At 52.0% G+C, this 27,213-nt stretch overlaps 1 protein-coding gene across 1 annotated transcript in view; it reads left to right on the forward strand.

Annotated features, from left to right (window-relative positions):
- Positions 1–26,402, forward strand: part of Vdr (vitamin D receptor) — a 44,827-nt gene extending 18,425 nt beyond the window's left edge. The window contains exons 4-10 of the mRNA XM_028891931.2: positions 3,315–3,445; positions 10,267–10,451; positions 10,682–10,790; positions 13,846–14,017; positions 21,530–21,681; positions 21,950–22,066; positions 23,241–26,402. Coding sequence (XP_028747764.1) covers positions 3,315–3,445; positions 10,267–10,451; positions 10,682–10,790; positions 13,846–14,017; positions 21,530–21,681; positions 21,950–22,066; positions 23,241–23,500 — 1,126 coding nt within the window. The 3' untranslated portion in view covers positions 23,501–26,402. The remainder of the gene's footprint in view (positions 1–3,314; positions 3,446–10,266; positions 10,452–10,681; positions 10,791–13,845; positions 14,018–21,529; positions 21,682–21,949; positions 22,067–23,240) is intronic.
- Positions 26,403–27,213: the final 811 nt, after the last annotated feature.

Genomic DNA, 27,213 nt, shown 5'->3' on the forward strand with positions numbered 1-27,213 from the left:
CTAGGCATTTTGGGGTCCATGCCCTCCAGAAAGCAGCTCTGTGATCTTAACCAATGTTAACCTTCCTTAGAGTTTTGTAGAGCTTCTGCTGAGAACCCACTGGTATTGCTACAAACATCCATGTCACATGACATCAACATGTCACCTTTACTCCAGCTTTACTGGGCTACATTTGACAAAGAGAACTGGTCTGTATTTAAGGTATGCAATGCAATCTCTCTCTCTCTCTCTCTCTCTCTCTCTCTCTCTCTCTCTCTCTCTCTCTCTCTCTGTCTCTCTCTGTCTCTCTCTCTGTCTCTCTGTCTCTGTCTCTCTCTCTCTCTCTCTCTCACACACACACACACACACACACACACACACACACACACACACACACCCCATACTGTGAGGCGATTACAACAATCAACCTAGATAATGTGTCCCTGATCTCACACTGATCTCGCCTATCTGGGACTCCATGTGGCTCCTGTATCCTGCCCAGGCACTGAGTCTCTAAAACAGCCACAGGCAGAGCTCAGAGGGCACTTGACACCACCCTGCTGGCAGAAGTCACCCACTTGCCGGCCTGAGGCCCTAGCCCCTGGCACTTGATGTTTTTGTGAACTCCTTGTCTCTTTCATGTTTTGACGAATTGGTCTCTGGCATGAGAACTGGCCAATGTCCTCTATAACCCCTGGCTTTCTAGAAACTGCCTCTATATTTAGCCTGGTTGCACCACCCCGGTCCCCTTCCTGAACTAGGGTATAATTGCCAGCCAGCCAGAGAATGACAGGGTTGAGACTCAGAAGCAGCGGAGAGACGCACTGGGCTCCCATGGAATGGGAAGGCTCTTGTTTCTCAAAACCAAACTAGTTCATAGGCAATTAGCTTTGAGAGGAAGGCAGGGTAGGGTTTGGGTCTTTAGGACAAAGCATGGGGCCAGGGCTGGCCAGTCTGGCTGCACTGACTCCTTGTGGGCAGACACTAGATGACAGTGACATGTAGAAATGCCTTGAGAAGGTAGGACAGAGAATACATTGGCCTCCAAGCCAGCAGGGCCTATGATCATCCAGCAAACATCCATATTAAAAAACCCAGGCCAAAGGCTAGCTCTGGATCTGGTTCTGGTTCTGAGAAGGAGCCAGCCCGTGACCATCCAGTGAGCTTTCCTAGAGCTCTCCTAGAGTGTGAAGTCAAAACGTTGACTTCCCAGACACCGTTCCTTTCCCCTGGTCCCATATTTAGAGACACCCAGGAAGAGCTGGTTACCATACTTTAAAATAACAATTATAATTTAAAAGCGTCACAAATGTACAGACCACCCCTTGCATTTAGAGAACTATGACGACACTCAGGGATCGATGCGAAGCGGCCAGTTCCTTCAGCTTCCTGTCTCTGTGACCTCCCCGTTCTGGTGAACTGTCATGTGGAACCGCCAGCCGAAATCAACGCTTCCTCTCTGAAGACGCTTTTGTCACAGTGTTCTACCTCAGTGACGGGAAAAGAAACTGGGACAGCCCCTCAGGCATAGGTCATAGGCAAGACCCGAGAGCCTGAGGAAGTGCAGGCAGGCAGGCCTCTGAAGGGCTCGGGATCCTCCACCTGGTGTCTGGAAGCTCTCTGCCCCCACCAGAGACAGGTTGAGGCTTTGCCGTGAAGGACACACGTAGGAGTGTTTCTTGGTACCCATGGTGCACACGGAGGGTTTACCTCAAGGACTCCTAAGCTAGGCAAGGTGGTGGCGGCCGAAGGGAGCAAGCCCCGCTAAGACCTGGGACAAAATGCCTGGTTGTGAACAAAAAGGAAATGAAAATTTGCTCTGAATTAGAAACATCTAGTCTTCGGGTAGGTTTAGAGAATCGTGGGCATTTGTGGTAACAGGTGAAGCCTCAAGAGCCACAGTGGGAAGGAGAGGAAGGAGGAAGGGAGGGGCATATGTCTCATATCCTAGAATAGACCCATGTGGCAGTGATGAGCTCATTCCTGGGTAACCCTGGCGGCTCCCACATGGCTTCTGTATTTTGCTGTCCCCTAGAGAAAAACTGTCCCTGCAGTGTAGGTAGAAAGGCAAGAGTTGACAGCTTCTTGTCCCCACAGGGGTGGACACTGGCCCGCCACTCAGTGTCTTGCTGAGCATTTACAGGAGAGACAGGGTGGCCTAATTTTAGGCCCCTAACAGCCTGGCACTGCCTACTGTCATTTCAACCCTAGCTCTGCTGTTGACCCCGTGGATATGAAGTGTCATCGATGGAGGGTACCAGAGCCAAAGTCCAAAGCCAACCGCGGCCCTTTATCCTGGGCCCCTCTGGCCTTGAGCTGCGCTCAGGGGTCAGCTGTCTGGGTCTGTGTGGTTGAGGGCTTTGTTGGGCACTTTGAGTTTCTGGGATTGAAAGCAGTCCCAGGAGGTAGAAGCCGGGCCTCAGATCCCTACAACTCTCAGATCTGAAGCCTTAGTTTCTTTTCTTTCTTTCTTTTTTTTTCTTTAATTTATTTATTATGTATATAATATGCCTGCAGACCAGAAGAGGGCACCAGATCTCATTATTGATGGTTGCGAGCCACCATGTGGTTGCTGGGAATTGAACTCAGGACCTCTGGAAGAGCAACCAGTGCCCTTAACCTCTGAGCCATCTCTCCAGCCCAAGCCTTAGTTTCTTACTGGATAGTTTAACCTCAGTGACCCTCCCTCTATTGAGTGAGGCAGTCATACCAATGGTCTTTGGAGTGGACCCAAGGGTCTGTGACTGTTTGTGGTGGCTGTGGAGCCCCAGTCTGGTGTCTTTTCCCCACCCGTGGGTCAAGTCAGTCTGGTTGTCTGAGGACTGTGGTTATCTTTTTTTTTTTTTTTTTTTCAGAGCTGAGGACTGAACCCAGGGCCTTGTGCTTGCTAGGCAATGCCTACCACTGAGCTAAATCCCCAACCCCAAGGATTGTGGTTATTTTTTTTTTTTTTGGTTTTTCGAGACAGGGTTTCTCTGTGTAGCTTTGCGCCTTTCCTGGAACTCACTTGGTAGCCCAGGCTGGCCTCGAACTCACAGAGATCCGCCTGGCTCTGCCTCCCGAGTGCTGGGATCAAAGGCGTGCGCCACCACCGCCCGGCTGGATTGTGGTTATTTTAATCCTCATGTTCCCATGAATGTGAACTGCTAGTCTTTGGTTGGTATACCTAGCTCAGGGCAGGGCTCAGGGTCACTGAGAGTGGCCCAAGGGAATGGAAAATGGACATCGGAGGCCTTGTGGCCAGGTCTCCATAGTTACCGCCCCCGATGGCTGCTCTTAGGCAGGACTAAGGGGCCAGGTCAGCGGCTCAGTGCCGAGTTGCGCTCTCTCGGCAGGCGGAGCATGAAGCGGAAGGCCCTGTTCACCTGCCCCTTCAACGGAGACTGCCGAATCACCAAGGACAACCGTCGCCACTGCCAGGCCTGCCGGCTCAAGCGCTGTGTGGACATCGGCATGATGAAGGAATGTGAGTACCCAGGGGACAGGCGGGCGAGTGGGCTAAGCCGCGGTCTCAAAACGGCTATGGTCACTGTCATCCAGGTTTCTCCCCCGAGGTACCTGCTCTGCAGCCCTAAGGATCCTGGCCCAGGGCCGAGGGTGTGGATGGAGCAATGTGGTTGAATACTTCAAGGAGCTGTGCTTAAAGAGAGAACCCATATAATCCAGCAGAGGCTGGGGAAGGCTCAGCGGGGCCTCCGGGGCTGGAGCACAGGCCCTGGGTCCTCACAGAAGCCCCTTGCGCCCTGTGCACAATTCTGTCAGCATTTACACCCAGACCCCAAACCCTGGCTCTAGGACAGAGCCCATGCCTTGCCAAGCTGTGGGCCTGCAGACACCCTGTGAAGCCCTCTGGGCTATGGGGATGTGAGGAAAGAGGAAGAGGGGGGCGGGAACCAGGAAGACACGTCAGTAGCGGACGAAAGTCACAGAACAGGACTCTGGATGAGAGCGTCTTTCACGAGGGAAAGGAAAGGAATGCTCTGTTGCTGACAGCGGAGGCAGAGAGTCACCTTGGCGCTCCTTCTAGGGCCTTCACTAAGGCTCCTCAGTCCTGATCCCAGCTCCCAGCCAACACTGGCAGCCCTGGAAGGAGTTTCCAGACCTCGGTTGCTGCTCACACCACAGGAACACGCAGGTCTGGACATGCCATTGCTGCTGCCTCCTCGGTGCCCCACCCCACCTCCTGTGTTTATACTGGAGAGTGAGAGGCAGAGGCCCAAGGCTGCCTAGGTGTTCTCAAACATTCTTAATGGGGCCTGGTCTGTGCCTTGTGCCCAAGTGAGCACACAGAGGTGCCCTGCCTCTGTGGCACAGGACACCTCTTTGGAGAAAGTCCCTTAGTGTCCTAAGGTTCCTGCCATCCAAGAAGGGCTCTGGGTTCCATTGTTGGGGTTCAGTAAGATGAGGATCCTCTCAGACCCAGAAAGGACAAAACAGCAGGTCTGAGATCCAAAAGCAAGCTGGTGGCGATCTGGGACTACAACTCAACTCAGGATCCTTTCTAGAACCCCCAGGAACCCCACAAGGAGCATACCAGCCCTCTAGTGCTAAATCACCCCCCCCCCATATACGCTATCACACGATGGTGCCAGCCATTCAGAAGTGGATGACCTCCTCCAAAGTGGCTTTGGAGCTCCATCTTTGGGTCCTCCGTGGCATCTCACATACCTGTCTTACCTTCATTCTGATGCTTCCAGCAGAGAGCTTCCCTGAGCTGAGGGATGGGAAGGGGGAGCAGCCAGAGCCCCAGCTAGAATGGAACCATCTCTCACTGCTCAGGAGGGAAGCTTGTCTCCAAGAGATGCAATTCCTGTCTTGGGATACCCAGCTTTGCAGAACCGGGTGTGAAGTCCCTGGCTTTGAAGCCTCTAGAGCTGATCCCCTGCAGTGGCTTTTGTCCCCCAGGCCTTGCCTCTCCTCTCAGAGACAGTCAAGTATCTCACTATTTTCAAACTACTAGAAAGAGACTAGGAACTACTGTCTCCCTTCTAGTCAGTGCAGGGAGCTGGCCCTTCCTAGGGAAGCAGGGGAAGGGGTCGCTTATGGAAAGGGGACAAAGGCTGGAACCAGTGTTTATTGACAACCTGCTGGGCACCAAATACTACATCAAGGAACACACATTTTCTTCTTAAATTCTCCCACCAGCCCCTAAGCACGTGACTCCTACTTGTTTTAGCAGCTAAGAAAAGTCAAGAGAATTAACCTGCTGTGCCTCTGAGCTAACATGGTATCTGCATCTCTTCTGCCCCAGGTCTGGCCTATGGGCTCCCTCTAGGGAAACTCCTTAGGCATTCCCAGTGAGTCAGAGCTTTATCCATTCCCCACACTCTGCCTGGAGCCCTAAGGAATAGACTAAAGAGAGCATTGTTCCTCTAAAGATTCCTTTCCTCTGTTTTCAAGTCCCAGGCAGTTCACATTTGAAGCTTGTTTCTTATTCCTGTTGTTTTTGAGGTAGGGTCTTGCTGTGCAAGCTCAGGCTGGCCTCAACCCTCTGCTTCAGGGTCCTGACTACAGAGTTGAGTTCGCGCATCTTGCTACATCTGTCCTGCACAGAACCACCCCTTGTGATAACTTTAATGTTTTCATAGATACACATATCTTTTCTGCCCAGTTTCCTTACATTTGCACGGTACCGTACCTGGGACAAAGGAGGTGCTCCGTAAATGTGTGACATGAATGACTATCAGCTCCCCACAGGCTTCGTCTAAGATCTGTGAGATCTTAGAGATCTATAGAGATCAGTAAGCTTAGCCTAAATCTGATATTGTCTGAGTCATTCGTTTGTGGGGAAAAGTTATGTCCTCTCCCTTGGTGTTCTGAGGTCACTGGTGACATCTTCATATTTCGAAACTGTCTGTGTTTGCAGATCTTGCCTTTCCAACTCGAGTCTAGGCTTTGCTGGGTAGGAAACATGTTACATGCAAATAACTTCTGCCGAGCTATTTCATGTCCCCCAAGGGACTTGCAAGGAAGTGGAGAAAGGGACTCCAAGGCTGTACAGGCTGACCAAAGCCAGCTACTGATGTTCAATCTCATCTATTGCAGAGCTCACCAGAACCCAGTTACTGGGTCACCGGCTTTGCTTCCAAAGCGCATCTTCCGGCCAGTCGTAGCAGCACCTAAGTATCAACTCACCGAGAAAATTATTTTTAAAATCCCAGGAGGTTAATAAGCCCTGTAAGCTAATTCTTTCGCAAATCACAACAGTGTGTGTGAATACGTGAATGAGGTATAGTTGTCCGTAGTCAGTGTTGCTTCGTGGAGGCTCCGGACAGGAACCAGCGAGTCTCAGATTTCACCAGTCCTCCCTGAGCAGAGAGGCCGTGGCTGCTAGTCAGTGCAAGTAGTCGGGAAGAGAGGTGTTAAAGGTCAACTCTGAACTTTAAATTATTTGTTTATTTATTTAAGCTGGGGCATGCGTCATCACACACGTGTGGAGGCCAGAGGACAACTTGTGGGGGTCAGTTCTCTTTCCACAATGTGGGTCCCCAGTATTGCGCTCAAGTCATCATTGGGGTTGACAAGCTGGCACTTTACCCACTGTGGTTTTCCCCCTGAGCCATGCCACTGGTCTCCAAAGTCAATTTTGTCTTCAAGTAAATCACTGACAAACTTTGTTCCTGTGGTTGTTCACACTCTTTAGCTTTCCTGAGGACAGTTTGTGTCAGGACTCCATGTCGAAGAGACAGAGTCCTCCTGAGCAGTTACAGCTCGATATAATAAGAGACAGATGGAATTGTGGGTATGACTATTCATTTATTCCAGAACCAGACTGCCCAAGTCTGAATGCTGACTCTACTATTGTTAGCTGTGTTACCCTGAACATGCTACATAACCTCTCTGGACCTCAGTTTCCTCTCCTGTAAAATGGGGATAATGATGATACTTACCTTAAAAGACTGTTAGAGTGAGCCAATGTGCAAAAGGTCTTTTTTTTCCCCCAAGACAGGGTTTCTCTCTCTGACAGCTCTGGCTGTCCTGGAACTTGCTTTATGGACCAGGCCAGCCTCAAACTCACAGAGATCCTCCTGCCTCTGCTTCCCAAATGCTAGGATTAAAGGCATGCACCACCACCACCAGGCCCAAAGGATACCTCTAATAATGCTTGTTACATTAAAAAGCCAAATAAGTCACACATTATTCTTATCTTCTTATGATGCCAAACTTCACCAGAAATTCTAGGTCCCAAAAGATCAGAAGTAAGGCCAGATGTGGTTGACACTCATCCAGCACTTGGGAGGCAGAAGCAGATGGATCTCTGAGTTTGAGACCAGCCTGGTCTACATAGTAAGTTCTAGGACAGCCAGAGCTACATAACGAGACCTTGTCAAGAAAAAAAAAAGGCACATGGGGCTAGAACCATGGCTCTGTAAATAAGAATACTGGATAAGAGTACTGATTGCTCTTCCAGAGGATCTAAGTTTGATTCCTAGCACCCACACGGCAGCTCACAGCCATCTGTAACTCCAGTTCCAGGGGGATCTGATGCCCTCTTCTGGCCTCTACAGGCTCCAGACATACACATGGTACACGATGCAGGCAAAACACTCCTCAAATTAAAATAAAATAAAAATGAGAAAGAGAAAGAAAGCCATACCTCTAGAGGCAAGCACCAATAAACAGAGACAACCCATAACTTAGCAGAGGTGTGGACAGAAGCCATGCCAAATCACAAAGGCCCTGAAGTGTACAGCTCTGGAGTTCTCCCGGAACTCTCAGATGAAGGCATCATCTGAGAAAAGCTGATGGAGGGTCAGGTGGTCCGTACAGATCAGTCTGTCTTGGAAGCGTTTCAATCACAATTATTTAAATCAAAGAGGTCGGCTTTGATGGGTTACTCAGTGAACCTGCGCACTATGAGAGCTAATCCTGACGCTACCTAGTTAGTGCAGACAGTCTGGTGCGGTTCTCTCAGTGCCTGTGAGAATGACTCACCCAGTACACGTGCTCTGTGCGGATGTCCTTGATCATTGGTGTCACCCTACACGGCAAAGCTCCATGGCAGGAATCCCTCGACTAACCTGTGCAAAGTGACACAAGAATTGTAAGCCATGACCCCTGTCCTTAGGCATCCTAGGCTCTAGGAAAGGAGGCCTTGGAGTTCTTAAATTTCTCTGTCAACATGGATTAAAACCTGCTCCAGCCGTGAGTCTCAAAGGGCGGGAGACTCGGGTACCAATGCGTGTAGAAAACACTAACTGTGCAGGAGGCACAAAGAACAAGAGCTCAGAGCAGAACAGAGAAATCAGGGAAGGCTTTGTGGAAAAGAGGTCCAAAAGCTGGCCACCGAGGAAAGACCATGTGTAGTTGTTGGGTGGAGAAGACCCGGGGGACAGGCATCCAGCGCAAACGTGTAAGCAGGTCGCGTTTACAGCTCTTCAGTGCCAACATGCCTAGAACAGAAGCTGTGTCCAAGGATGCTGAGGAAGGGGGCTGGAAAGAGTTAAGCCAGATCATGAAAGGCTTTGACTTCCATTTGGTCCTGGCAAACAGGGAAGATACAGAAGTTTCTACGGAGGAGAATAACATCACAGAATCCTGGGAGGGCTACCAACATCTGCCAGGGTGATCCGCATGCCTGTGGACGCCCACAGTGGGGCAGGAAGAGCCCTGCCTCCTGAGCTCCTATCTCTCACCCTGCCCACCCTTCACCTGGGCAGGAGGGACGGGACACCTGACCATGGTGCCACAGGCCGTGATCTTCGGCCCTTCCTTTCCTTGGGATGCTCCTAGCTCCTTTCCCCCATCCCTGCCTGACCTCCTAGGGGCTGAGCAGACACCTTCCGTGGGAGGAGGGCTGGCAGCTCTTGGGGCAGATGAGTCAGCCTCCTGGGCGTGGCTTCCTCCCAACACTGTTCTTTGGGCTGTGTGCCTTGGTTGTGGAAAAGAAGGCACCGGCTCTCTCAAAGACTTCCCTTTCCTGCTGTGCCGGTGTTTTAGTTCCTGCCTACCACAGGTACTTCTTCAGCGCCTGATGACTTCTCCCATCCTCTTCTCTCAGCCTCCAGGACGGGCTGAGCTCAATGGGCTTTTCTTGAAACCCAGAACCCATGTACTCTCTGGTTCTGGTTCCTTCCCCTGCTCTTGTGAAACTCCACACTCCCGTGGGCAGATGCCCTGGCAGCTGGAGCACAGAGCAAGTAGGTACAGGCTGAGGGCCCTCGTACCCACTCCTAACATCAGACTCTGCATGCCCTGGCCAGGCGGTCTGTTTGCCTGGCTGCTGTGCCAGGCATCCTTGCTCCCACCCGTCCTTGCAGGCAGCTGCCCCAGCACAGGGTGGCAGGCACCATGGTAGAAGCCCCTGTACCAGCTTTCAGGTGGCAAAGCATCTCCTGTGATCAGCTATCTGCTGCCAACTGGAGGGAGTGCCCAGACCCGGGCTGTGAGGCTCCAGTCTTCAGGATTCCAAGAGGGTTCAAAACATTCCTTGAGCACAAGTCCCAAGCATACCCAAACTGAAGGACAGGGATGGTGTGTGTGGAGAAGCAAAGGACAAGGACTTTTCACGGTGTTTAGAGTTGAGCAGATGGCTGAGTTCCACGTCAGGAAATGAGAATGGGGAGATGGCCTCTTCAAGGGGTTCTCCTAGCATTTCCCAGCTTCCAGAGCAGGAAAGGCCCACACAGTCCTGGACCGTGAGGCATGGGCAAGGACTAACACGTGGCTTTATGCCAGGTACACATCCAGTTCTCAAAACAGGTAGTTTTTCGAGGGTGTTTTCTCCTCTTCTTCCTTCTCTTCCTCCCCTACCTTCCTCTCAATAGAGATCTTGGGAGAGACCATATGCTCCAGACTGCTTGCTTTTTATGAGCAAGATAAAAAGCCCATAAAGTCCCAAGGTCCCACAACTTGTCCTTGAGAATGTAGATTTCCAGTTGCCAGACAAACCTCTGCTCCTCCCACGTGCCCCTGCCTTTTCACTGTAGAAAACCAAGTTTCCACGCCGGGCGGTGGTGGCGCACGCCTTTAATCCCAGCACTCGGGAGGCAGAGGCAGGCGGATCTCTGTGAGTTCGAGGCCAACCTGGTCTACAGAGCGAGATCCAGGACAGGCACCAAAACTACACAGAGAAACCCTGTCTCAAAACAAAACAAAAAAAAACAAACAAACAAAACCCCCAGTTTCCTCCATGTCATGGATCGGAGCTGGCCTGGCAGCTGTGTCCCACGGGAGCCCCAGTGTCAGGAGCTAACCAGCCCCTCCCATACCAGCCCTTTAGTTGTGGAGAAGGGATCCTGGAGGAGTTTGGGGCCATCCCTCGGACTCCCTCTCTTGCCCTTACAGTCATCCTGACAGATGAGGAGGTGCAGCGTAAACGGGAGATGATCATGAGGAGGAAGGAAGAAGAAGCTTTGAAGGACAGCCTGAGGCCCAAGCTGTCTGAGGAACAGCAGCGCATCATAGCCATCCTGCTGGATGCCCACCACAAGACCTACGACCCCACCTACGCTGACTTCAGGGATTTCCGGGTATGTCTGCTGGCCCAGGGCTTTGAGCCAGGGTAGTGGAGAATCAGATGTAGCCTGGGCATGGGGAACAGGGATGGAGGGTCAGGGAGCTGGGAAGGGGTGGAGGCTGCGTGGGGGGGGGGGGCGGTTGATCCCTTCCCCTTGCAAACCTTCCCGGAAGCCTTTGCTCTCCGAGGCGGGAGAATGGCCCCCAAAGAGCGACCTCTGAGAACCCCGTCTTTACCTTCCAGCCCCCGATTCGTGCCAATGAAAGTGAAGGCAGCTATTGCTCAAGACCCACACTCAGCTTCTCCGGGGATTCCTCCTCCTCCAGCTCCGACCTCTATACCACCTCACTAGGTAAGGAGCCCTTCTACCTGGCAATTGGGGGGGGAAAGCGTCCACTCCTCTCGCCCTTAGGCTATGGGGGAAGGGACAGAAACCTTCCATTTGCACACTGTGTGTGTGTTACTGGGGATCCAGCCCTTCTTTCACAGAAAGAGGGGTGGCTTGTGCAAGAGGCACGCTGGGAAGAGACCACGCTGGGGTTCTGGCTGCACAGATGGGCCGGCCCTCTGAGTCCAGGCTCAGCCTCTGAGCCAGTCTCAGCCTCTTGACTTCCTCCCTGGAGTGACCTGGAGGTCACTATTCGATGTTTGGGTCCTGGACTCTTTGGAAGGTGAAATGGATGTGGGGAGATGACCTGTGATGCGGGGAGGGGCCTTACGGCCGAGCACTGGGGGAGCCAAGCACTGTGGCCTCAGGTACCTCCACCTTCAACGCCTGGGAGTCTGGGACGTTGTACTTTCCTGCTTTGGAACCTCTTAGACATTCATCTTCATCCTCCTGCCTCATCCATCCTACCTCATGCTGCCCTGTCCTTTCTCCCTCTCTCTCTCTCTCTCACCCAGTTCTGGTGTCCTCCTCTCAGGACCCAGAAGAAGGTGGGGATGGAACACACACACACACACACACACACACACACCCGCCATGCACGCTCTGGGTAACTGTAGCCTCAGACACTAGACCTCCAGACTCTGTGGCACACCTGTGCGTGGGTCGGAATGGAGTGCTCATGCCAAGTGGACTGAGATAACAGGACAGAGAGAAATGAAGGGAGAGGGGTGGTCAGACATGAAAGAAGAGCACTGGGCGTGGCTTGTGACAGGCACTCCCCCCTCCCCTCATTGGGATCCCCCCACCCTCCCACCCCACCCCTACAATGTTCATCCATCCGACGACATAGCCATTGTCCCAGTTAGGGACAAACAGTACTTTAGTTTTTCATGATTATTTATGTCCTTTAAGTAATTTTCTTATTTTCTTATTTTATTTTGAGACACAGTCTTACTATGTAACATTGGCTGTCCTAGGGCTTGCTATGTAGACCAGGCTGGCCCAGAACTCATAGAAAATCACCTGCCTCGGCCTCCTGGGTGCTGGTGATTTTAAGCTTTTCATAAATTCATTGGTCCAAGGTCCTTACACCCACCAATGGTATGTTCCGTATCATATATTTACAAACTCAGAAAGGTAAAATGATGTTATTTTAAAATTACGACACAAAAGTTATACACATTCACCATAGATATTTAGAAAATGTAGATCAATACATTTTGTTGCAGAATATAATCTTCAATCCTATTGCTCAAAGGAAATTACTGTCAACACCTTGACACGCCTTTCCGATTCCCTTCAGAAGCGGAATTGTGCTGCGTGGCCTGAGGACTTGTTCCCTTGTCTTAGCGGTGCAACGTGGAGGCTGGGGAGTGGCTCAGGTCAGAGCACTTGTTGCTCTCGCAGAGAAACCAAGTTTGGTTTCCAGCATCCACGTGTTGCTCACGGCTGCACCAAACTCCAATGTCAGGGACTCCACTGCCCTTTCCTGACGTCTACCAGAGCCAGGCATTCATGGGGTACACAGGTGTACAGGCAGGCGAAACACCCGTCCAAGTTAAATAGAAAAAATGCACCTAAAGATTTCTGAATATTACGTTGTGTTAAGTCTCCACATTGTTCAGTCTGTGTCAAGACGGTGGTTTGGGGACCACAGAGGCGGCTTGGTGGGTAAAGCACTTGCTGTGCCCGACAACCTGAGTTCCACCCCCTGGAACTTATACAAAGACGGAAGGCGACAGCTCCACAAAATTGTCCTCTAACCTCCATGTGCATGCTGCGGCACACGCGCGTGCACACACACACCGCCACCATCACCACCATCACCACCACCATCACCACCATCACTACCACCACCATCACAACCACCACCATCACAACCACCACCACCATCACCACCACCACCATCACCACCACCACCACCACCACCATCACAACCACCACCATCACAACCACCACCACCACCATCACCACCATCACTACCACCACTGAGGAATGATAACATTTTTAAAAACTTAAGACTGAAGTTTTTAAAGACTGAATAGTGTTCTGAACTATAATAACATACCCAAATCCCCTACTGTTGGATATCTAGATTGGTTCCTAGCTTTCTAGTTTTACTCCTGGGTAAATATTTATACTTATTGCAATTTTTTTTCTTATAATTGAATGCATGGAAGTGGAATCATTCTACACATAGTTATTCTCTCTCTCTCTCTCTCTCTCTCTCTCTCTCTCTCTCTTTCTTTCTCTCTTGGTGGGGGCACACCCTTAATCACTGCTAGAGACAGAAGCAGATCTCTGTGAGTTCCAGGCCATCCTGATCTACCTAGTGAGTTCCAGGACAGCCAAGAATACATAGTGAGACCCTGTCTCAAAATACAAAACAAAATCGAAGGTTCCAACTGTCCATCCTCTCGTCTCCACCTCTTGGAGCTGGTGTTGCAGGTTCACATGAGCACACTCAGCAACTGGAGGCTTTTCTGTCCTTTTTCAAATAGCTGTTTAGGTGACCTGCAGAGTCCCACATCTCCGGCAGCACCCCTTGCTGCCTAAGAGTCTCCCAGTGCTTCAGTCCTCACAGATACCAGCACCGACGTTATATTTGTCTCCAGTGTATAGCTGGAAAATGTAAATATTCTCTACCGTGTACTTCCTTGATCAGAACAGAAGCGTGCTTTTGGCCTCATGGGTTGAGGAAGTGAGCGTTTGCCCCTGAGTTGAGGGGTCCCAACACAGTTTTAATTGAATTGTCGGGAAGACTGTATGCTTTGCAAAATGATAGCTCAGAGGGACTTTTTCCCAGAGTGCCTCTGGCTTTTTGGATTTCCAGTCTCAAAGAGCTAAAGTAAGAGATGGAGAGAGACCCGGAGAGAACCTGGGGAGGTAGAACAGCCCTGGGGGAAGACAGTCACTATGGGGTCCTCAGCTGACTCTGCCTCCGGCGCACACGAGGTCCTCACAGGAGGGGCTGGCCGGTGTCCTTAAGTCGTTCCCTCTTGTTCATCGTCTTCCCCAGACATGATGGAACCGTCCAGCTTTTCCAACCTGGATCTGAATGAAGAAGAGTCTGATGATGCTTCTGTGAGTCTGGACCTGTCCCAGCTCTCCATGTTGCCCCACCTGGCAGACCTTGTCAGCTACAGCATCCAGAAGGTCATAGGCTTTGCCAAGATGATCCCAGGATTCAGGTAAGAAACTCTTGTGATGTGTGGGAAACTGTCAGAATCCTGTGTGGAGCTAGACGATACCTAGCGATCTACTGCTTCCCCCGACGACAGCCTCAGGCCCATCCCAGAGCACCTACCCCGGGACCTCTGGACCAGGCCAGGACTGTACTTTAGCGCATGGAGCTGCCCAGCGATATGTGGAGAGACAGTTGTAAGAGCAACTCTGCTGCTCCCTTTCTGGATGGCGGAATGACATCCCACCAGGGCTTCATGGCCCGCCAGCATCCTGTTAGGGGGTCAGAACCAGGCCAAGGAGTTGTTCCCTTGTTCCCTGCAGATGGCTCGCTGCAGAGTCCTCACATCATCCCTTTAGATTCAGCCTCCAAGGTCCCTGCAATTCCAAGGCCAGGATGAACTGACAGTGAGGAGAACGTATAGGATGTCTGGGCTTGTGAAAGAAAGCAGGAATCCTAGAAAACGGGAGGCAGGTTCCCTGGCATCTGTAACTTGGCCATTCCTCACCCAAATCTGTATCAAAATGCCATCTCCTAATCGCACTAAGCCCTTCTTACCAAAACAGGTGGAGATAAAGAGTTGTACCAGAGTAAGCATTCTGCCTTACAGACGCCTTCACACAGACCTTGCTCACTCATGTCTAAATTTGCCTTAATAATAATGACACGTGGAGCTGGGGAGAGAACTCAGTGGTTAAGAGCACACTCACACAGCATGAAGAACAGAGTTCAGGTCCTTAGTACCCGCGTAAGAAATCCAGGCCAGGACTGGAGAGCTGGCTCAGCAGTTAAGAGCACTGGCTGCTCTTCCACTGGACCCAAGTTCCGTTCCCAGCACACACATGGCAGCCCACAGCTGTCTGTACCTCCAGTTTCAGGGCATCTAATGACCTCTTCTGGCCTCCTCAAGTACTGCATGCTTGTGGTATGCAAAACCCCCATACACATAAAATAAAAATAAAGGTTTAAAAAAAAAAAAGCTAGTGTGGTATCCCTGTAACCCCAGCATTCGGAGGCAGAGGGGATTCCCGGGGCAAGTTGGCTACCTGGACTTGCCCTCCACACATATGCTTACACATATGTGTATACACATTTGAACATACACACACACACACACACACACACACACACACCCCTTGTGTGTGTATACATATATGTATGCCACTTATATCTGAATTAAATATTCTTAAAACAATACAGTATTTTAAAAAATCCAGCCGGGCGGTGGTGGCACACGCCTTTAATCCCAGCACTCGGGAGGCAGAGGCAGGCGAATCTCTGTGAGTTCGAGGCCAGCCTGGGCTACCAAGTGAGTCCCAGGAAAGGTGCAAAGCTACACAGAGAAACCCTGTCTTGAAAAACCAAAAAAAAAAAAAAAAAATCCAGTTTATTTTTAGCCAGGTGTTGGTGGTGCACACCTTTAATCCCAGCGCTTGGGAGGCAGAAGCAGGCAGATCTCAGTGAGTTCGAGGCCAGCTTGGTCTACAAAGTGAGTTCCAGGACAGGCAGGACTGTTACACAGAGAAACTCTGTCTCCAAAAACCAGGAAAAAAATACAGTATTGTCACTTTTAATATATATATATAGCCTGGGCTACCAAGTGAGTTCCAGGAAAGGCGCAAAGCTACACAGAGAAACCCTGTCTCGAAAAAACCAAATATATATATTTGTATTTATGTATATATATTGTATATATATATATATATATATATATATATATATATATATATATATATCTGTATTTATGTATATTCAATCTCTTTATTGTTTCCAAAAGTTCATTGGGTATGTTTCCATAAAACCTGTATATAATGTGGTCAAGAAATAGGGAGAAGTCAGTCAATACAAAGCAATGTCGTCATTCCTATCCATGGTAGCAAAGCTAAGGCCAGACTGCCTCCAGATGCTGAGACTAGGGTCCAGTGCCACGTTCTGGGGGCTGCAAGTGACTTGACTCCAGCTGCCTTTAGATAGAGGTTGGTATGAGGTGTTTTCCGTGGTTTTGTCAGCCTTTCGCTGTGAAGGAAAACAATTCGTTATTGTCTAAGCTACCATGCCATCCTCCCAACCCCGGCAGTTCCCAGAGCTCACACGGCAGCTCCCAGCTGGTTTTGGCCAGCAGACAGCTGATTCCTCTCGCCAGCTCAGACGGAATCTGTGTGACTAACATGTAGAAGAGAAACACCACAAGCAGCCGTGTTGAGACTCCCCCCACCCACCCAACCCCCGGAACTACACGTTCTGCCGTGGCGACAGGGCCGCGGGCCTGTCTGTCAGCCGGGTGGGCACACCGAGTCTCCTGCGTGGAATGAGGCCTGGCTCACCCCGAGAGCTTGGCCGTGGAACCGGCAGCACATTGTGTCTAGCACAAGTTCCAACTCCTTCAATCATGCCTCACGCTGCTGTTTGCAAACTCCGTGCCTTCCGAAGTCTTGTTTCGTGTAAACAACTGGAAACCAAACAAAGCACTGCAAGGTACTGAAGTCCTTCTGGCAGCAGCTGGCTTCCACCTGATTCTGAGGCACGCACTCCTCTATTAGCAAGTCTTTCCTCAGTGTAGTTGGGGGGGGCAGGGTGGACAGGTGGCCCCTGAGGCGCCCCTCTAGATGCTCAAGTTTGGTGTCTGGAGGAGGTAGAGGCAGGAAAAACATCATTCCTCCAGACCACCCAACAGTCCCCTCTCCTGAGTACCTCAGCCTCTGTCCCCCAAACCCCATATCTTTAGTTCTTATTATTTACTCTCTCCTCCATTTTTCTCTCCGAGGCTGAGACAATCTACACCTTCCTTTCCTTTCGGGCCCCATTTCCTCGCAGGGTTCCCTAGCGTAGGCCTGTAGTCATGGCTAAAGCGAGGTACCACACATGAGCAGACACCGGAGCCACCCAGGCATCGCTGAAAAACGGGCTACGTTGGTCCCGAACCCCCTCGGGTCAGCTTCTCTTTCTTCGGCATGGCCTGAGACGTCTCAGGCGATCGTTTTATAAGAAAAACGGGCCAGGCCTTCGCCGGAGCTCTGGAAGTACACTAATGTGGATACCCTGACCAGGCGGCAGAAGGGGTGCGGCACCTGGGTGGGAGCCAGCCCGGCAGCTCTCTGGGTCTGTGGTTTCCACACTAAGGGGCTGTGTTTTTCTGAGAACAGTAGCTGCGGCCTTGGCAACTTTGATCTTGCTGCCCGAAGGCGAGGGAGACAGGTGGGGGAAGGCGGGAGGAGACGTCTGTGTGGGTGAGGGGACTGGGGTTGGGATGAGACTCCGACATGGGCACGGGCATGGGACCAACCTAGGGCAGGACTTCCTGGACTGTTCTGGGCGTGCACGGCACGGCGGTGTTCCCTTGGCTCTGCTTCCCCTCCCTTGTCTGCTCCAGCTCACCCGCAAGCCTCTCTCTTAGTGCCGTGCATGGAGGAGGTAGGGTCAGGAGCAGCTTCTAAACGGCTAGGAGCAGCCATGGATACAAAGACTGAGCATGCCCAGGGTGCTGTACCCAGTGAAGGAGGGTACAAGCCTCACGCCCAGCTCCACGAACTAAATGCCTGCAGCCTCACAGCCACCTCCATTTCCAGGGTGGCCTCCAGTCACGGGCCCTAGAGGCTCCCCTCACCCTCTCCGGCACATCATGTATGCTTCCACCCAGCAGCTCTCTTGTATAAACTCTGAGGGATGGCAGTTGATTAGGACACCACCTCTGGCCTCCAGGGACTCGGGGTCTGATGGAAGAGATAAGCATGTAAACAATGGCTGCTGAGAGATAAGAGGTCTGCTGGAAACCTGCTGGAGGTACCACACCGTGGGAAGATGGGAAGACCGGCAGGGAGGGGCTGGCCAGACAGCAGCAGCGTTCCAAGGCGGTGCCCAGAAGTGGCCATAGATGTGAATAGTGACTGATGGTAGGCTGGGAGAGACCACACTTGGCTAGGCCCTGGGCTGGTACTTGCTTTAGCAGAACAAGCCCCTTCCCCAGGTTCCTGGGAACCATGCTTAGAAAGTCCCTGCATTTCCCAGCTGAGGATAAAGTGGGGTCTTTGTAGGTTTCCCTCACAGCCGTCGTGTGTCTGGATCACAAGAAACACTGATTCTATTGAAATGTGTCTTTCAAAGCAGGAGGCATGACTGCTCACTTCTAGACACGTATTCCGAGTAAAGACCGTCCTCACGGTCACACGGGACAGCAGCAGGCGTGAGAAGTGACCAAGATGCCTTATATGTTGCTGTGCTGCAACAGTACACAGCCTACTAAGAGCTAAGCTGGTTTTTTTTTTTAATTTTTGTTTGCTTTTATACTTTTCCTGTCGTTCCCAAAGATTTATTAGTGAGCCAGAACTCAAACGGAAGCAGAGTCAGCATTTGTTCCTTTTTTTGACACTGAGTCTCACTTTGAAGCACAGAGTGGTCTGGAACTTATGATGGAGCCCAGGCTGGACTCAAACTCAGGCTAATCTCCCCTGCTTCAGCCTCCTGAATCTTAGTACAGACATGGAGCACTGCGCCCGGTTCGTTTTTACTTTTTTATTGTGCATTAAGTATTTGTACTGAGAAGCATTTAGACACCATATTGTTAGCCTTTTTGTCGAAGATAAAGAAGATAAAAGAAGGACACGGTAGTTCTCTTTAAAAACAAATCCAGGGAGGCCGGAGAGATGGCTCGGTGGTTAAGAGCACTGGCTGCTCTTCCAGAGGCCCTGAGTTCAATTCCCAGCACCCACATGGTGGCTCACAACCACCTGTAATGAGATCTGGTGCCCTCTTCTGGCCTGCAGACAGAACACTCACTGTATACATAATAAATAAATAAATCTTTAAAAAAAAAAAATTCAGGGGGCTGGAGATCTCAGATGGCTCAGCAGGTTAAAATGCCTCACGCACAAGCCTGACGCCCTGAGTTCAAATTTCCCAGAATCCACCGTGAAGGAAGAGAAAACTGATTCTCCAAAATTGTTCCCTGGCTTTCAGGAGTATGCTATAGCACACGTGCACCCCCACCACACCCAATGGTGATAATAATAATAAGTTATTATAAAATGTTAAAATAAAACCATTCAGTTGGCTGTGGTTAGGAGTTCTCACAGCTAGCAGAGGAGTCTGGTTCTGTGTGCCCTCAGAACATGCACAGGTATTCTGTGGTTCTATTGGTTGTAGCTCAATAGATGAAGAGGCTATTGATTCAGGAGCCCACAGTCTCACAGCTGGATCCAGAGGCTGTGAGCTTGGCTCGTGGAGGAATCGGCCATGTCACAACTGTTCATCAAGCATGCTGGAGTGCAGCCAGCCAGGCGGTCTCCAGCGGGAGCCTTCCAACTGGAGTACCTGTGGAGTTTCTCAGTCCTGACCCTTGGCTAGCTGCCTGACCCTGGAAGCCTTCCACTTCCCATCATGGATGGTCTGTTTCCCCGCGCTTACATGCTACCGCGCTGCAGAAAGCGTTTTAGCCTGTCTGCAGAAGAGACTCCTACAGAGGAGTCTAGACAGTCAGGAAAAGAAAGGAGGGAGCGCCAGAAGCAAGCTGGCCTGTCAACTGCATTTCCCGGCCACTGCTCAGACAAGCCCAGCTCTTGACTCAGAAGGCTGCAATGGTTGGCTTCTTGTCACAGCGACATGTTTATTGATCCTCTTGTACTCAGGAGTCAGTGATCGTCCTGTGGGAAACAATAACGCAATTAAGAGATGGTGTTGGCTCTCAAGTGACTTATAAACAAAACATAGAGCTGGGAGTGGTAATCCCAGCTCTCAGGAGGCAGAGAGAACTCCAGCCAGCCTGGGCTCCGTAGAACCCCAGAGTCCAGGACGCAAAGCAAGCAGAGGCCGAGGCAGGCCCAGGAAGGGAAGGGGGAACGGTGAGCATCATCAACGCACACTGGTGACAGAGAAAGAACCGACTCGGGCGATCGGGCTGGACAGCTGGGAGTGGGGACCATCGGAAGATCACACTTGGTTCTGAGACCAGAAAAGTGTGATGGAACATTAAAAGAAGGTGTTTCTGAACCTGGTGAGGTGGTTCAGAAGGTAGAGGGTCTTGCTGTCGATCCACGGGGCCCACATGGTAGACAGAGAGAAGAGGCTCCCCCAAGTTGTCCCTAGATCTCCACCCACGCCCTGTGGCTCAGGCACCCACATACATCCCTCCATATGCACACAAGACAAATTAATGTCGTAGAAGAATTAAAAGAAAGGGTTGTTCCCGGCCGAAACCGTGCATCCTCAAAGACCTGACGTGTAGGAGTGCATCGCAATTGAATGCAGAGCGGCCGCCGCCGTGTTGCAAGAACGGAGGGGTGGCGGCGTTTGTAATGGGAAGGAGGCCCGGAAAGACCAAGCAGAGCCAAACTGTGGAGTCTGGGCTTGATCTCGGAGCGTTTGATCCTAGGAAGGATCTCGGGCACAAGAATGGCATTGCCCGGTATCAGCAATAGGAAAGATGAGTGAGAGACTTGAGACTCTGGGATTCCAGTAGGAGGCTGTTGCACAAACCATGGAGAGGGCCATTGCCTTAGTTAGTGTTCTGTTGCTGTGAAGAGACTTCATGACCAAGGCAACTCTCACATTGAACTGGGGACTTGTTGACAGTTTCAGAGGGTTAGTCCATGATCATCATGGCAGGAAGCAGGCAGGCGTGGCGCTGGAGCAGTAGTGGAGAGCTTTACATCCGGATCCACAGGCAGCAGGCAGAGAGAGAATCACTGGGTCTGATTTGGGCTCGTTAAACCCCAAAGCCCACCCCCAGTGACACACTTCCTCCAACATGACCAGACTTACTCCAGCAAGGCCAGACCCCCCAATCCTTCCCAAACACTCCACTCTCTAGTAACTATGCATTCAAATATATGAGCCTATGAGGGTCATTTTCAGCCAAACCAGCACAGCCGTGGAGATTTCTCAGCAGATCAACTACCTGCTGCATAAGCATGAGCGCCTGAGTTCGGATCCCCCACACGCACATAACAGCCAGATGTGGCAGTATGCCTCTGTAACCCCAGTGCTAGGGCACGGAGGCAAGCAGATCCCCGGGGCTCACTAGCCAGGCAGTCAGTCTGGAGCAGCATGCTCTGGGTTCAGCAAGTGACCTGGTCTCCAGACACAGTGTCCAGTAGAAGACATTGGCCATCGACCTCTGGCCTCCACGCATACACCAAAGGCAAAAGCCATGGCGCTCTGAGCCAGGGCAGACCTCGTGGGAGCAGGGAGGAAGTCAAGGACTCGGGCGCTGCCCTGGAGACAGAGGTGGCTAAGCGTGCTACTGAGGAGGAACGGACACCTGAAGAGCTGACGGTGACTCTGGTTACACCTTCTACAAGCCTCTGTTGCACCCCCCGGCACATGGAGCTTTCCTTGGCTGTCCCTTCTTCCCACCCATTGTAGCTTCCGCCACCAGTCATTGAAAAGGCTTGGTGTCTTCTCCCCGAGACACATTCTTTTCCCTTCCAGGATATGCCTGTCCAAACACTGCACAGGGGCCTGTGACTTGAAGATTTTTTTTTTTTTACTGGTCACCTGACCTCTCCCTCCCTGCCTTCCCCACCAGGGATCTCACCTCCGAGGACCAGATCGTGCTGCTCAAGTCAAGTGCCATCGAGGTCATCATGTTGCGCTCCAATCAGTCTTTCACCATGGATGACATGTCCTGGGACTGCGGCAGCCAGGACTACAAGTATGATGTCGGCGATGTCACCAAAGGTGCGGTGGGACTCCTTCCTCCTCGGTTTGCTCCAGCTCCCAGGCTCGGGCTCTGCGGCCTGTGGGCCCTTGGGGTTGTGACCAGGCACGGGGAAGGGAACTGAGTAACAGCAGGGAGAGAAGGGGGGGGAGGGGAGGGGAGGAGGGGAGGTTGGAGGGGTGGCGGGGGGGGGGGGGGGGGGGGGGGGGAGGGGAGGGGGGATGCCCGGTAGCGGACTCAGCCAGGGCGGGCGATTCTGCTCTCATGCTGTTGGTTCTTCTCTCACAGCTGGGCACACCCTGGAGCTGATTGAGCCCCTCATAAAGTTCCAGGTGGGGCTGAAGAAGCTGAACTTACATGAGGAGGAGCACGTCCTGCTCATGGCCATCTGCATTGTCTCCCCAGGTATGGAGCCTCGCAGGGAGGGACGGAGAGACCTGGGACCTGGTGGGGACTGTGAAGCGATAAGGGGCTGCTCAGAGCCAGCAGGGTAGTCTGAGGGAGGGGTGAACATGGAAGGCAAATAAGGAAGTAAGTGCTCACTTTGCTGGCTTTGCATGGCCCCCGTATGGCACGTGGAGGGGTCCCTCGGCACATGCGGCTTCGTCCCGCGGAGGCCAGGGTGATTCATAGGACTTTGAGGAACCAGAGGAACAGGGTTCCACGGGCCACGCATAGGCCTTGGGTGTTGCCCATACTCAGGCTCTGTTCTTGTGTGAACCGGGATGAACTTTCCTGTCACCTGAGGTTCCTCAGAGGCAGGGCACAAACCCTGTGGAACCATGGATGCTTCTGCCTGGGTTGATTTTGGAGGCTGTGGGCTGTGATCCGGGGGCGGGGGGGGGGGGGGGGGGGGGACTAAGGAGGAAGTTGCTGTGGTCTTAGAGATGGTGGTAAAGTCTAACAGTCCTGACTCAGCCTGGACCACGTGTACACGGGGAACAAACTAGTGATCTGTGCCCAGCGATGCCTTCCCAGGCTGAAGGCCCAAGCGATAGACACAGACTCCACTCCTGGCGCCAAGCTGGCACGCACTCACTCACTCACACACTCGGTGATGATTTACGAGCACTTAACTATGGCCAGGCACTGGGCAAGGCACAGGGAGTCTCAGCAAACAGGCTAGACTTCCCTCTCATGAAGGTTGGGGGGAAGCGAATGCTAGGTTCTGCTCATTCGCAATATGATGAGGGTTTTGAATACGAAGGTGGTGTGATACCACAAGAGAGATCCTGAGGTAGATCTGGAGCAGGGAGGAGCGGGGTGTCAGGGACAGCCTTCTCCAGGAAGGGCTTTGAGTCTGTTCCCTGATGATCTAAGAGGGGAGAGCTGACTTCCGGGGAGAGGGAAGATCTGTGGGCCAGTATGGGGGATCTGAACATCAAAGGCTGAACCTAGAGACAGAGGAGTGAGGTGAGGTGGGGGCAGGAACAGAGGACGTGGTCCCCAATGCGGTGGGACGTCATCGGGGTGGGGGGGGGATGCTGACGGGGTGTCTGTGTGGATGGATGTTGTGAAACTGAGCGGCGAGGAACTCAGCTGAGCACGCCTGTGTCTCCCTCCGCTCCCTGTGACACAGACCGACCTGGGGTACAAGATGCCAAGCTGGTTGAAGCCATTCAGGATCGCCTCTCCAACACGCTGCAGACCTACATCCGCTGCCGCCACCCACCCCCAGGCAGCCACCAGCTGTATGCCAAGATGATCCAGAAGCTGGCTGACCTGCGAAGCCTCAACGAGGAGCACTCCAAACAGTACCGCTCGCTCTCCTTCCAGCCCGAGAATAGCATGAAGCTCACGCCCCTTGTGCTAGAGGTGTTTGGCAATGAGATCTCCTGATCAGGGTGGCCTGCAGTGGGGCCTGGGTGGGGCCGCTCCTCCAGGGCCCCCCGTGCCCAGGCTCTGGGCTGGTGGCAGCCCAGCAGTGCCTCCTGCCCCTTCTGGAGTTCCTCTGCCATCGCCCACGTCTGTCTGGCCTGTCCTCGTCCCTGCCCAGCCTGTCTCCCTTTCCTGCAGACCACAGGCTGTCCCTGTCCCTGAAGACTTCAGTTGTGAGAGACTGCTATTCATTTGCCAAAGAGACTCAAGTGTGGGTCGAGGGCAGAGGCTGCAGGCAGAGCCCTACCTAGGGACGCTCCCACCACAAGAGGCTGTTGCTTGTGTCGAGGGAGGGAGGCGGGCGGGGGAAATGTGCCCGTGCCTCAGGGACAGGTACCTGTACCTCCCCCGGCTCTGCTCCCACCTGCCCAGAGCCTAGTGGGAAATCCTCTACCCCCTCCCAAAAGGGTACACAACCTACCGACAATCCCCACCTTTTCCCATATCATCCTGCCGACAGTGAATACTATTCTCTCCTGGGGCAGTACGTCCCTGTGGGGCCTCCTTCCTCTGCCATTATATTCCCGGACTCATTCACTGCCAAGATGACCAAATACACCACCACACTAAGCAACGAGGACTCGCCTAGCCCCATAGCTCCCACTTTTGAGGTCTTGCACGGGAATTCCCTGGGGTCGGTACTTCTGGTACTGTGGGCTTCTTCCCCATTCCCAGAGCCACTGTGACCTGGAAAACACTGGAGGGAAGGCCCCAGGGGATGGAACATGGGGCCCAAGTATGGAAGAACAGAGCCAGCCTCCCAGCAGGACAGTGAGCAGAGACCCCTCTGTCCTTGGTCCCTTGGCCTGGAGAGAGTGAGACCTCTCCTCTCACCCAGGATGTGTCGGAACCAAATGTCCCCAACTTTCAGAAAATCCCCAGCCCTGTCTTCACCTCTGTCCCTGACAGTGCCTTGCCTAGGAAAGCGTCTCTTTCTTTGGCTTCCCAGGGTCTTACCCTCTTGTCACCAAGAATGTCCCAGAAGTCATCTCAGCTTCCCCATCGCCCCCATTGGGAGCAGCAAAGTCTCCTCTCGCTTGCCCAGGGGAGCTACCTTTTCTCCACCCAGGAGAATGGGATGGAGGAAAACCAAGAGCTGCCCAGGCGGCCCTCCAAGCCTGCTTTTCAGATGGAAAGCCAGACAGGAGCACCTCCACACCTCAGGGGATAGGTGGAGGGGGGTGGTCAGAAGGTGTGGGGTGCAGGGATACGGTGCCAGTTCCCTCCTGACTCCCTCATTCCACCACCCCAAAGTCAAGGCAGGCCTATGACGTGGACAGGTGATGGGCTGGGTATGTCTCTTCAAATTCCCCTTCTTCCTCTGTAGCAGCCCAGCCCAGGAGTTTGGGACCCTGATCTTGCTCACCCTAAGTACACCCCTTTCTGATCATGGGTTGTAGGTGTGTGGGACCCATGCAGAAAAGATTTTCACAGGGGGCCTCATTGAAGGTCCTTCAAGTAAATGCTTGATTTGGGGAACATGGCCATATTGAAAGCACCCATAGAGCGCTAAGGTCGGTGGGAACATGAGCCCCAGATGTATCCTTCTTTCTACATTTTTTTTTTATTCTCTCTGAAAACCTGGGACAAAACAGGTTTAACATTGCAAGAACCATTAGTGTCCACCTGGCCCTGTGTTTCCCAGAATTCAAGTGGAAACCATCTGGGGCCACATTCCCGTATTGTAGAACGGCATACAGAAGGCTTCCTTTTTTAAAATTTATTAAGTCAGGGCTGTTTTCAGAATTAGACCCCACCTATACTGTGTCCTAACATTGAGATGGTAGCACCTGAATCAGAGCAGTTGATGTGTGTGTGTGTGTGTGTGTGTGTGTGTGTGTGTGTGAATACTGTATGTTGATGATTATTGTTACTGCACAAAAACAAAAACCAGAGAGACCTTTGAAGTTAGCTGCAGACACGTTGATCCAGCTCACCGCTCAATGGGAGGGAAAGTGAAAATTGCTAAGCTCCTTCCACTGCTTTAGAACGAGAACCCGCCATTAGAGGAGAGGGTGGCTTACTGGGGCTCTTAGAATTAGAAACACCCCCAGGCCTGGAGAAACTTTGAACTTATGGCCCTGGGATGCTTTATACTGAGCCTGTTTCCACTGCTCTGGTAGTTGACCCAGGATTTGAGGAAGCCCTGGGTTTTAGAGCAAACGTACTCTGGGACTTTCTTCTCCCGGGGTAATAAATGCACCCACCCTCCGAAGGAGGAGGGCAGGCATCAGCCTCCCTGGGTGAAGCCTGGCCTTCGGACTCCACCTCAGGGCTGTGTGCTACTGTTGTCTTGTCAACAGCATGGGTCGGTCTTTGGAAAGCCTCCCCTCTGCCCTCTTCCTCTCCTGCCCTCCCCACGAAACTCCACGGGCCTCCAGAGAAGGCCAGTTACTCAGCCCAAGGGTCCACCATCACTGAGTCAGTGCCCAAAGGGACGTCTAGGAGCTGGGAGGAAAACAAAGCCCAGCCCAGCGGGGTTTGAAAGCGTCTGGTTGGTTTATTCTGAACATACAAAGGTAGGCATTGAGAAAGCTCACACTTCCGAGAGAGATCATTAGACATGAAGGGAAATGGAAAATCAGCAAGATATACCGAGATGGGAGAATCTTCCTGCTGTCTACGTGGAAGGAAGCAGGGGAGTCCAAGGCAGGCCAGCAGTGATGGCTGAGATAACTGACAGATCTTCTGGAAGTTAGACATCTAAAGAGCCTCCAAAGAGATTTCCAGAGAGAGGAAAAAAAAATGTTTTCCAAGAGCTTGTCAAATAAACCAACGAAAACGCTTTGCCGGTGATAATAAAAGCGACTCATACTTACCTTGTGACACTGACCGCTGTAAATAAACGCCTCATGAAAACCAACTTGCTTGATCTTTGTAAGGACCCCACAAAAGATGGGCCATGGCAGTCCCCACATGGCCGAGGGGATTAGTTGCCCGAAGCGACCCTGGTGGTGAGTGAGAGGTGGGCTTCGGACCGGCGCAGCTGTCTCTGGAAACCTTCAGTTAATCGCAATGTTCTACCGCCCCCTACAGAGTCAAGCCGTGTGACCAATGGTGGGCGGTCTTGCTACCACCCTAGGGAGCGTTTCCACTCAGAGCTGGGGAAGCTGGGGGTGCTGGGTCACAGGGTGCTCTACCCCCAAGAAGCGTGTGACCTAATATGTGGGCCTCAGTCAGGTGTGGCGCTTCCCAAAGAACATCACGAAGGAAACCAAGAGACCACTGGTAACGGTAGGTCTTGCGTTGGAGACTGTTAGGCCAGACTCGGAGTGTTAGAATTACCCCTGCCCTTAAATATGACTCCTGAAGGGTCCAGAGGAGTCAGACAGACACAGCAAACAAAAATTCCTAACCAAGGACTCAGCACTGAGAATTGCACTCAGAATCTTGCCCCCACACTTATTATTTTTTTAAGTTGGTTCAGAAACTTGGATCATGATTTACTTTAATTTGTAGAAACATCTGAAAAGATTTCAAGCCACAAGCTAAGATGGATGGACAGACGTCCCAGTGGAATGAGAGGAGAGGAGAGGGAGACTGGGCTGGAGGGCTTTGTCATGAAAAATAAGTTGACTTAGACAAAGTAAACCCATAGCTGCCTAAGTTAGTCCTGTCTGTGAGAGGATGAACCTGAGGGACAGTTCCACGAACCCTTAGTGTTCTCAGAGATG

This window comes from Peromyscus leucopus, chromosome 20 (genome assembly GCF_004664715.2).
Source record: "Peromyscus leucopus breed LL Stock chromosome 20, UCI_PerLeu_2.1, whole genome shotgun sequence".
Taxonomy (NCBI): Eukaryota; Metazoa; Chordata; class Mammalia; order Rodentia; family Cricetidae; genus Peromyscus; species Peromyscus leucopus.